Source organism: Macrobrachium nipponense, chromosome 45, assembly GCF_015104395.2.
Source record: "Macrobrachium nipponense isolate FS-2020 chromosome 45, ASM1510439v2, whole genome shotgun sequence".
NCBI classification, from domain to species: domain Eukaryota; kingdom Metazoa; phylum Arthropoda; class Malacostraca; order Decapoda; family Palaemonidae; genus Macrobrachium; species Macrobrachium nipponense.
Genome location: NC_061105.1, coordinates 19643427 through 19655926, shown reverse-complemented (window position 1 = coordinate 19655926; position 12500 = coordinate 19643427). Strand labels below are relative to the sequence as shown.

General features: G+C 31.9%; 1 protein-coding gene across 1 annotated transcript in view; it reads left to right on the top strand.

Annotated features, from left to right (window-relative positions):
- LOC135214441 (hemicentin-1-like) overlaps positions 1-12500 on the top strand; it is a 77014-nt gene that overhangs the window by 52283 nt on the left and 12231 nt on the right. Inside the window, exons 9-11 of the mRNA XM_064248731.1 lie at positions 2049-2179; positions 3965-4124; positions 8408-8666. Coding sequence (XP_064104801.1) covers positions 2049-2179; positions 3965-4124; positions 8408-8666 — 550 coding nt within the window. The remainder of the gene's footprint in view (positions 1-2048; positions 2180-3964; positions 4125-8407; positions 8667-12500) is intronic.

Genomic DNA, 12500 nt, shown 5'->3' with positions numbered 1-12500 from the left:
AATGGCTGTCGTATTGAATTTATGCAAATGAGACGCGTCGGGGGATTATTTTTGCTGGTCGTTCATTTCAAGGAGTAATTATTATTATTATTATTATTATTATTATTATTATATTATTATTATTATTATTATTATTATTATTATTATTTTGTTAAAGATGATGGCAGCAAAACATGTTTGAGAGAGGGTCTCCTACCTTCATATATTATTATTATATTATTATTATTATTATTATTATTATTATTATTATTATTATTATTATTATTATTATTACTCAGAAGATGAGAACCCTGTTCACAAGGAACAAGCCGCCACAGGGGCCATTGACTTGAAATTTAATCCTCCAAAGAATATGGTGCATTACCATTATTATTATTATTATTATTATTATTATTATTATTATTATTAGTATTATTATTATTTATTATTATTATTATTATTATTATTATTATTATTAATTATTATGATTATTATTATTATTATTATTATTATTATTACTTATTATTATTATTATTATAATTATTATTATTATTATAATAGAATAATAATAATGGAAGAAGACCTTCATTAATAAAGGTTTTATTGAAAATAATGTCCATTTCAGCCCCGTTTATTTTGAATAGAATTTTCTCTATTCTTCTTATTGCTGACTTTTCTTCCTTACTCCAGATGGCCAACAAAACGCCTAATGGGGGATTCATGTCAAAAACAGGGCATTTGTCAAATTGAATATATTATGCAAAATTGAGTTTTGTATGATCTATTGAAATTGACATGAACCGCGTTTTTTGACATGAATCCCGCATCTGGCGTTTTGAAAGCCAACTTGAGTACGGAAGAAAAGTCAGCAATAAGAAGAATAGAGAAACTTCTATACAAAATAAACGCGGCTGAAATGGCCATTACTTTCAATAAAATCTGTATTATTATTATTATTATTATTATTATTATTATTATTATTATTATTATTATTATTATTATTATTATTATTCAGATGATACACCCTTATTCATGCAGCAAGATAGATGCTATTTGAGCAAACCCTTTTACCGGGCAAGAGTTAAAAAAAAAACAAGAATCTTGCCAGCAAGCAACACCGACTGGAAAAAAAAAAAAAAAGGTTACTGAATCTCTACTAAATCTCTTCCTCTGTTTTTTTTTTTTTTTTTTTTTTCTTTTTCCCGACCTTTTTTTATTTTACCGAGAATATGTCTTGACAAATTTTTCCTCCAGAAAACTTTGTCACCACCGTTACGTCAGGGAAAATACGAGCCGCTTTACACACACTCTCGTGTCTTCGCGGTAAATGTGGTGATACTCGGACGGGAGACGCCGACGAGGACGTCTAAAAATACCAGCGCTGGTGATTCTCCTGACGAAGGGGTGAAAGAATGCAGTACTATATTTTGCAGCGTGCCTGCGGGTTACAGAATGCACCTTTGAAATGTCTTGCATATATTAGGAAAGGGGAGTCGTGGGTTTATTTTTAGTTAAAGGATGAAACTTTTGGGGTGCCTATTGTCCGTGTTTCAAATTTGAACTTTGTCACCTCATATCGGGGTTGTCAGTGATTAAATCAAACTGATTTAATCAAGTGATTATATCATTGATTAAAATTTTTTTCTTAATTTGAAAGCAAGCAAACTGAAAAATATGGTTTGGAGGTTAATAAAAACTTAAGCATAATTGTGCTGCATCTATTTATTTTGATACAAAAAAAAAATTGCAAGTACATACTTTCGGCCAGAACTGGAAACATAAAAGATAAATCAATTGTAATTCTGTCATAAAATACATTTTGAGGGAAAAAAGGAAAGAAAAACATCTAACAAATAAAAAAATAAACAAATAAATCAACAAAATTAAATGAATGAAAAAAATTAAATAAATCGCTGATTTTTTTTTTTTTTATTGAATAAAAAAATCACGAACCCTGCCTCATATTTTGGGAAAAGGTCCAAAATTAAAGACTAATTCTCTCTCTCTCTCTCTCTCTCTCACTCTCTCTCTCTCTCTCTCTCTCTCTCTCTCTCTCTCTCTCTTTCCAGATCGGCCCCACGTGCGAATCAGCCTCGGGTGGCCAAGGCGTCTGGAACTCCTGACAGAGGGAAGCGACCTCTTCCTGGAATGCATCGTGGACTCTAACCCCCCTCCGTATAAAATTGAATTCTTCCAGAATGTAAGAACCTAGATTTTTTTTTTTTATTATTTTAATTTTTGTGCTGTTTTTTTTTGTGTGGGGGGAGGCAGCAGAATTTTCTTCTGTAACTTTTTTATTGTCAGGGAAAAAAGGGGAAAAATAGTGATTTATATATTTTTTTTTTGTAGTTTTTTTTTTTTCTTGTGGGGGCGAATTTCCTTCATGACTTTTTTTCATTGTCTGTGGAAAAAAAAAAAAAAAATCTGACGGTCGTTAGTGTTGTGGGTAATTCCACCCTCCCTTTTCCCATCCCCCCTCCCCCTCCCCCCCCCCCCCCTCCCTCGCGTCCTACCAGAAGCCCCCACCCCTAACACCCCCCATGTCCCCTGTGCTTTTTTCTTTGCTTGGTCATTTCCTCCTGGAATTTTTCATTGCCAGAAAAAAAACTGATGATCGTTAGTGTTCTGGAAAGCTTCCCCCTCCTCTTCTTCCCACCCCCCTCTCCTGCTACTAACCAACCGCCTTTAACCTCCACCCACTCCCATGCACTAACCCCTCCCACTCCCCTGTTTTTTTTTTTTTCCTTGAAAAATTTCATCCTTAAATTTTTTATTGTCAGAAAAAAAACTAATGATCGTCATTGTTCTGGAAAGTCCCGCAGCAACCAACCCCCCCGCAACCCCCATCTTCATGAACTTGTGAAGATGTTTCTCCTCAAATGTGTCTCTCGAGGAAAAAGAATAAAAATAAACTTTTTAATCTCACCTCTCTCTCTCTCTCTCTCTCTCTCTCTCTCTCTCTCTCTCTCTCTCTCTCTCTCCAAATCTGCGAATCTGGATTTTGCTGTGTTTTTTGCCCCGAAAGTTTGTCGTGGAAATGGCTGATTCTTTCAGTTTTAAAATATTATTTTTTTTAAATATTTTTTGTTAAACTTTATATAAAAATTTTCCTTTATATCTCATATGAAAAGGAATGTTGACTTTTTCTTTCGGTTCGCGCGATTCGCCTGAATTTCATTCATATGTTGTGTATAATATTTTTATATTTTGTAGATTCGGATATGGGCCCTTTCAGTAACTCGAATGCTTTCATGATAAAATAAAATGATTGACTTGTCTCTTGCATGTTGCATGCCTGTCATGGAATACAAATATGCATGTATACTTTCATGTACACAAACATACACAGACACAGATATCATTGTAATAGTTTATCAATAATGTGTATTTAATATATTATTATATATATATATATAAGTATATAGCTATATGGGTACGTATATATATAGATATAGAGATATATATATATTATATATGAGATATATATATATATATAGATATATATATATATTATATTAATTATATAATTATATTTATATATATATATATATATGGTATGATTATATATATATAGATATATAGTATATATATATATATATATATATATATATGTATATATATATACATATATTTATATATAACGATATATATATTAGATATATATGTATGTATATATATAATATATAATATTATATTTTATATATTATTCATATATATACTTATATATAATATATACGTATATTATATATATATATATATATTTTACATATTATATGTATGTGTATGTATGTATTTGTGTACTGTTTCTGTAAAATAAAAATTTTACATAAAATAGCTTTTGCTCTCTCTCTCTCTCAGTCTCTGAACATCAAAACAAGCCCCTTAAAAAAAAAAAAAAAAAAAAAAAAAAAAAAAAAAACACCATTCCGCAGAAGAATAATTAACCCTTTAAACGCCATCTGCCACTCAATCTTACCCCGACCAGGGCGTGGCGCTGAACCCAAACACCAGCGGAACGACGATCCTGAAAGAGGCGACCTTGGCTATCCAACACGTGACCAGAGAACATTCGGGGGACTATCAGTGCAAGGCCTCGAACGTCCAGGGAGATTCCACCAGCAAGAACATCTCCGTTCAAGTCAGGTGTAAGTGAGGATTTACGAGCAGTCTTCCACTACTACTACTATTACTACTACCACCACGAGTTCCATTCAGAAAAGACTTGGACGTTCATTCATGAACCTGGGTTTCTCGTGGTTGCTTTTGTGAATGAGTTAATGTCATAGGTGGTGTAAGTCAGGCATAAGTGTGGATTTACGAGCAGTTTTCCACTACTGCTTCTACCACCATGAGTTCCATTCAGAAAAGACTTGGACGTTCATTCATGAACCTGGGTTCATTGTAGTTTATTTTGTGAATGAGTTAAGATTATAGGTGGTGTAGCCCTGCTTAGGGAATGTGTGTGTGTGTGTGTGTGTGTGTGTGTGTAAAGATTTACGACTAGTCTACTCGTTCCTCTCAGAAAAGTCTCGGTTATTCATTCATAAAACGGTCTCTCATGGTGTCTTTTTGAATGAGTTACTGTCACAGATGGTGTGGCCATGATCAGGGAATGCGATTTACCGGCAGTCTGCTACTATGAGTTCATTCATGAAAGATTTGGATTTTCATTCATAAAAACTGGGTCTCTCCTTTGCCTCTCTTGTGAATAAGATACTGTGGCCTTACTTAGGGAATATGTGTGTGTTTGTGTGTAGTAATAGTAGCTTGATTTCTTTTCTTGTTAACATTAAGTTCAGGTTCGAATAAGTGTAAGTACGCCAGTGTGAGTCATTTTAAAGACTGGAAATTGATTTATTGTAAATTCTCTTATCTACAAATTTACATACGTCATTGATGAATCGTTCTAAGTAGAGATTATAAGATTATCACAGTTTTATTCAGCCATAAATTATTAATGGTGAACTCTTGTAGTGAATATTTGAAGCAACAATTCCGTTCGAACTTTTGCAAAAGGTGAACCAGGGTTTTCTGAATCTAAATTTTATATAAAAAGGGAAATTTAGCTTTTTAACTGTTATTTAGTAACGTTCATTACGCGAAAATCCTCTTAGAAAATGTGGGAATGTAGGACATAAAAGTTCAAAATACTTATTTGCTTGTCACACGTAAGGTGAAAATGCCAAAAGCTAAAAGAACGATTCCATTCCTCCACGCACCTTGGGGTAAAATGTAAAAGCTAAAAGAATGATATGCCACCACTGTGAATCATTCTGTTGTTGTGTAATACAGAGAAAAGAAGGTGTTTCACATTTTACGTGATTTTTTTCAAGGTTTAATTTATTTCTTCTTAATATTTTCCTCTTTTTTATGAAGGTAATATATATATATATATATATATATATATATATATATATATATATATATATATATATATATATATATATACATATATATATATATATATATATATATATATATATATATATATATATATATATATATACCTGTCTGAGAAATTGAGAAGAAAAAAAAGAAGCCTCGTGTGTTTCGAAATATTTCATAAATCAGGAATTCCTTCCTTAATCCGACGTTACCATGAAGAGAAATGATGGAACTTCCCTCAACAATTTCTCTTCTGTCTTCTTCTTCTTGTTTTTCTCGTGTTTAATGAAAACGATCTTGTTTCTAAAAATAGACTGTGTAATGAATGAGACAGATTAATTAACGACTTTCGTAAAGAGCTTCCAGGGAATTTTTTTTTTTTTTTCGCAACAAAAATGATTCTCTCTCAAAACTCGTTAATGCTCAGCATTATGCAAATCGTGGTCATCGCATTTTCTTCTGCTGTTAGAAATATTTCACCATTCTCCAGTTTCATATCGTTTGTTACATGATGGTACGTGGAACGAAATTCATGCAAATCGCTTTTGCACATATATCAGATAAAAAGAACTTTATGTCCAATTTTTGAAGTATATTTTATAAAAAGCTTCTTTATAAGTAGTTTTTAAAGTATATCTTATAAAACCCTGGCAGAATTTTAAGTATATTCTTAAAAAGCTCCATTATAAGTAGTTTTTTAAGTCAAGTATATCTTATAAAAAACCTGGCAGCGTTTTTAAAAAAAAATTATAAAAAGCTCATTTATAAGTAGTTTTTAAAGTATATCGTATAAAATCCTGGCCGTTTTTTAAGAATATTTTAGAAATAGCTTCTTTATACGTAGTTTTTAAAGCATATCTTATAAAAACCATGGCAGCTTTTTTAAATATTTTTTATAGCTCATTACAAGTATAGTTTTTAAAGTATATCTTATAAAATCCTGGCCATTTTTTAAGTACATTTTATAAAATGCTTCTTTATGAGTAGTTTTTAAAGTATATCTTATAAAAGCCTGGCAGTTTTTTTAATATTTTTTTTATAAAAACCTCATTTATAAGTAGTTTTCAAAGTATGTTTTATAAAATCCTGGCCGTTTTCAAAGTATATTTTATAAAAAGCTTCTGATATAAGTAGTTTTGAAAGTATATCTTATAAAAGCCTGGCAGTTTTTTAAATATTTTTTTATAAAAAGCTCATTTATAAGTAGTTTTTAAAGTATATCTTATAAAATCCTGGCCGTTTTTTAAGTATATTTTATAAAAAGCTTCTTTATGAGTAGTTTTTAAAGTATATCTCATAAAAGCCTGGCAGTTTTTTAAGTGTATTTTATAAAAAGCTTCTTTATAAGTAGTTTTTATAGTATATCTTATAAAAACCTGGCAGCCTTTTAAGTATTTTTTATAAAAAGCTCATTTATAAGTTGTTTTTAAGTATATCTTATAAAAACCTGGCAGTTTTTTAGTTATTTTATAAAAAGCATCTTTATAAGTAGTTTTTAAAGTATGTCTTATAAAAACCTGGCAGCTTTTTAAATATTTTTTAAAAAGAGCTCATTTATAAGTAGTTTTTAAAGTATATCTTATAAATTCCGGCCGTTTTTTAAGTATATTTTATAAAAGGCTTCTTTATGAGTAGTTTTTAAAGTATATCTTATAAAAAACCTGGCAGTAAAGTATATTTTATAAAAAGTTATTATAAGTAGTTTTTAAAGTATATCTTATAAGAACCTGGCAGTTTTTTAAGTATATTTTATAAAAAGCTTCTTTATGAGTAGTTTTTAAAGTATATCTTATAAAAACCTGGCAGTTTTTTCAAGTATATTTTATAGTTAGCTTCTTTCTAAGTAGTTTTAAAGTATATCTTATAAAAAACCTGGCAGTTTTTTTCAAGTATATTTTATAAAAGCTTCTTTCTAAGTAGATTTTAACGTATATCTTATAAAAACCTGGCATTTTTTAAAATATATTTTATAAAAAGCTTCTTTCTAAGTAGTTTTTAAAGTATATCTTACAAAAACCTGGCAGCTTTTTTAAGTATATTTGATAAAAAGCTTCTTTCTAAGTAGTTTTTAAAGTATATCTTATAAGAACCTTGCAGTTTTTTTAAGTATATTTGATAAAAAGCTTCTTTCTCAGTAGTTTTTAAAGTATATCTTATAAGAACCTGGCAGTTTTTTTAAGTATATTTGATAAAAAGCTTCTTTCTAAGTAGTTTTTAAAGTATATCTTATAAGAACCTGGATTGCCTTAACTTAAAGGTGACTGTCCCGTTCGTCAGGAGAAATCAAGTGACAGTTAATATCTTGAGAAAGTTAAGATTTACTTTCTCCTTCAGGAGCGTAGGAGAAAGTTAATCTGGTTAGCTGGTTTGTTTAGACTGACCTAGCAACTTTATGTCAGGACTAGCCTCCGCCCAATGGCGACCAATAACCGGCCAGTAGAGTAGTAAAGGGAATAAGGGGCCTGTTGTAAACCTCTGGACATGTCCAACCAACCAAAGCCTCGAGAGAATGATATTAAGGCTTTTGTGGAAGAACGTTAACGTGAAAAATGAAATTCAGACATATTACCTGAAGTCAATGCAAAAGAATAATTATAAATGAAATAGAATTGCGAACAGTTCTATAATGATTGAAGTTTATTTCTTGTTTGGCCAAGAAAGTGGTTATAATTCCTATAAACAATTTTTTTTAGAAACGAATTGCTTAGAACTGATAACCATTTTCTAATCATCATATTATCCTATCATTTTCTCATCATAGAAGACTTGCACTTCATCCGTCATCCGAGATTCTGACCATCTGAAAATAATGATCATTTCCTTCAAACAGAGTTGCTAAGAAATTAATTGCTTAGAGCAAAAATCATCATATTTTTCTCTATCATTTTCTCATCACAAGACAGAAATTTGCATTTTATCCATCACCCGAGATTCTAACAATCTGAAAATAATATTTGTTTTCTTGAAACAGAATTGTTTAGAACCTCGTCACAAATGACCTTGAATATCCGTAATGTTTTCCCCATTCTCATGCCCCCCGCAGACGTGCCCATCTGCGCGGTCAACGAAAGTGTCGTAGGGGCGCTGGTGGGCGAGACTATCTCCTTGACGTGCGTCGTATACGCGTACCCAGCCGATGTCAATTTCACCTGGATGTTCGTCAGTGACGCAAGAGACGAAGAGGGAGTAGGAGGAGGAGGAGGAGGTGCTGTTGGAGGAGTCAGTGGTGGTGGTCGAGGCAGTGTTGGAGGAAGTGTTGGTGGTGGTGGTGGGGGAAAACCCCGGATCATAGATGCCCTTCAGTAAGTCGTCAGTAGATGTAATTGCAACGGACATATTAATGATTGATCTTGTAGTTATAGATTTGATGTCACACAACTTCACTTCATGCGGTGCACTGTAAGCAATACTTAAGAAGGTTCTTTGCAGCGTTCCTTTTATGGCCCTTAGCTGCTGCTACAAGACCTTTCATTCCTTTTACTTTACCTCCGTTCATGTTGCTATCCTCAACCTTCTCCTAAGTGTTGTTTCAAAGTGAAACTGCAAAAGGATTTCCTCTTGTTACACCTTTCAATAAACCTTTTTATTCTCCTGTTACACCTTTCAAACCTTTCTGCTCTCTTTTTATACCTTTCAAACCTTTTACTTTCATGTTACACCTTTCAAACCTTTTTACTCTTCTGTTACAAGTTTCAATACACCTTTTTATTCACCTGTTACATCTTCCAATAAACCTTTTTACTCTCCTTTTACATATTTCGAAATTTCTTACTCTCCTCTTACACCTTTCAGACCTTTTTACTCTCCTGTTACACCTTTCAAGCCTTTTTACTATAATGATAATCCTTTCAATAAACCTTTTTACTCTCATGTTACACCTTTTAAACCTTTTTACTATCATGGTACACCTTTTAAACCTTTTTACTATCATGGTACACCATTCAATAAACCTTTTTACTCTCATGTTGTACCATTCATTAAACCTTCTTGCTCTCATGTTACACATTTTAAACCTTTTTACTATCAAGTTACACCTTTTAAACCTTTTTACTATCATGTTACACCTTTTAAACCTTTTTACTATCATGTTACGCCTTTTAAACCTTTTTACTATCATGTTACACCTTTTAAACCTTTTTATTCTCATGTTACACCTTTTAAACCTTCTTACTATCATGGTACACCATTCAATAAACCTTTTTACTCTTATGTTGTACCATTCATTAAACCTTCTTACTCTCATGTTACACATTTTAAACCTTTTTACTGTCAATTTCATTCATACTCGGCGCTGAATAACTTCGTCACCATAGGTCACAGCACTTGCTTGGCCTTTAGGCCTAAATTCTACTTATATATGTTTCTGTATTCTGTTATATATTATGTTCAACACTCATGTATGTGAATATCCTCTCCCACAGCTGCAATGACATATGTTGTTAGATTAATTACTAATTACAGCGAGATTATGCGAACTTCAATTAGCCTTTTCGTCGCAATGAATTCGCAATTGTGCTGAAATAAAATTTAGGGCCAAAAATTTGTCCCATTAATTGAACATCGTTGCTCCCAAACAGGTAGTCTCAGACAGACAGATAGACTGACAGACAGACAGAAGCAACTTGTAAATCGGTAATTAATCTACTATCGACTGTCTTTCTTTCTTTCTTTATTTTTCTAAGTGGTCTTCTAATTGACGGATTTCTCCAACACGAGAGGATCCCAAATCCTTCATTCTAATGAGATAGCAGCTTCTAACTTCTCAGATCCTTTTCAATATTATCTCGTTAAGTCAAACTCGTCATTCCTAATTGAAGTTCGTTAGAATACGTGTTTTCATATTTGAAAGAGAGAGAGAGAGAGAGAGAGAGAGAGAGAGAGAGAGAGAGAGAGAGGGGTAATAAGGGTGGAAATGTGGGTGGTGTTAGATGCGCTTTTGTAGAAAGGGGTGGTGGGGGTGGGGAAGAGATTTTTGTGAATGCCGGTTCTTGATTGAGTGGATCCACTCTTCACAAAATGGAAATGGTTTGTTACCTCTCTCTCTCTCTCTCTCTCTCTCTCTCTCTCTCTCTCTCTCATATATATATATATATATATATATATATATATATATATATATATATATATATATATATATATTATATCCAAACAGCGGTGGCCACAGCCGGATATACATCAATGAGGAGAAGGACATAAAGACTTGATAAAAGGGTCAATTTATTCCCGACGTTTCGTAATGTCTTCATTACATTTTCGAGGGCTGTAAAAAATAGATAGCATAAAATAAATCACAATAAAGCAAAGAATTTGAGATTTAAAAGTTGCACAATGATTACAAACTTAAAAATATTAAAAATACTAAATAAAAAGACACATTTAAAAACAAAAACGTAAACTAAACAGGACAAAAATTATTAAAATAAGTAAAAAAAAAAAAAAACGAATTAAACAAAACAAAAATTATAATAATAAGACATATTCAAGTAAAGTAAAACTGGACCAACCTATTCAGCGGCAATGCCAAGACTGGAGATAAAAGGAAGAAACTAAGAAAGGTACAGTGTGCCTGCAGAGGTTTGACTATTCAACAAGGGGACGAGTCGTTTAATCATTAACGATTCTAAGATTGTCAAATCGTGGCTGTTGGAAGCTCGTCCTACAACTGTAAAGTCCTTGTTTTCAATGGAGGTTTTACATATCTTCGAATGATTTCTAATATTAGAAAACTCTGGGTTTGCAATTTTGCTGCCTGTCCTATAACTTACTCCACGATGTGAATCTATGCGTACCTTCAGAAGCCTCCTGGTGGATCCAATATAAGTTCCTAAATTACATTTAGGACAATTATAGCTATACACACACCCGGAGAACATATAAGGGCACAAACGATCTTTAAACTTGAATTTAGGAACTTATATTGGATCCACCAGGAGGCTTCTGAAGGTACACATAGATTCACATCGTGGAGTAAGTTATAGGACAGGCAGCAAAATTGCAAACCAGAGTTTTCTAATATTAGAAATCATTCGAAAATATGTAAAATCTCCATGGAAAACAAGGACTTTACAGTTGTAGGACGAGCTTCCAACAGCCACGATTTGACAATTTTAGAATCGTTAATGATTAAACGACTCGTCCCCTTGTTGAATAGTCAAACCTCTGCTGGCACACTGTACCTTTCTTAGTTTCTTCCTTTTATCTCCAGTCTTGGCATTGCCGCTGAATAGGTTGGTCCAGTTTTACTTTACTTGAATATGTCTTATTATTTTTTTTTTGTTTCATTGGGTTTTTTTTTACTTTTTTAATAATTTTTGTCCTGTTTAGTTTACGTTTTTTGTTTTTAAAGGTGTCTTTTAGTATTTTTAATATATTAAGTTTGTAATCATTGTGCAACTTTTAAATCTCAAATTCTTAGCTTTATTGTAATTTATTTTATGCTATCTATATTGTACAGCCCTCGAAAATGTAATGAAGACATTACGAAACGTCGGGAATAAATTGATCCTTTCATCAAGTCTTTATGTCCATCTCCTCATTGATATATATATATATATATATATATATATATATATATATATATATATATATATATATATATATATATATATATATATATATATCTATATAGATATGAATTGTTATCACATCACCGTCATTCATCTATAAATGTATCGAGCTACAAATGTCCTCTAACATCCAATTCGCTCTACCTTGTTGGCCGAGTCGGTAACTCACTGAAGTCCTGATGTCTCTCTGTCCGCTGGGCGCAGGTTCGAATCCACGAGAGGACGGAAATTATTATCAACCTAGAAATTCCCCTTCGGATAACATATATGAAAATTTATTAATTCCGAGGTAGAGTGAAGCGGATGTTAAAGAAATTTGTAGTTTAATGCATATATATATAGATATAAATTATATATATATATATATATATATATATATATATATATATATATATATAATCGCCAGTATTCACATCTCACTACAGAATTCCCCAGCCTTATTACGAACCCACCCAACTCCCCCCCACCCTCTCTCTCTCTCTCTCTCTCTCTCTCTCTCTCTGTGAAATTCTAAATCACATATTTCAGTTAACTTCAATTAGGCTAAAAATCAAAAGGATCTCAAGAACT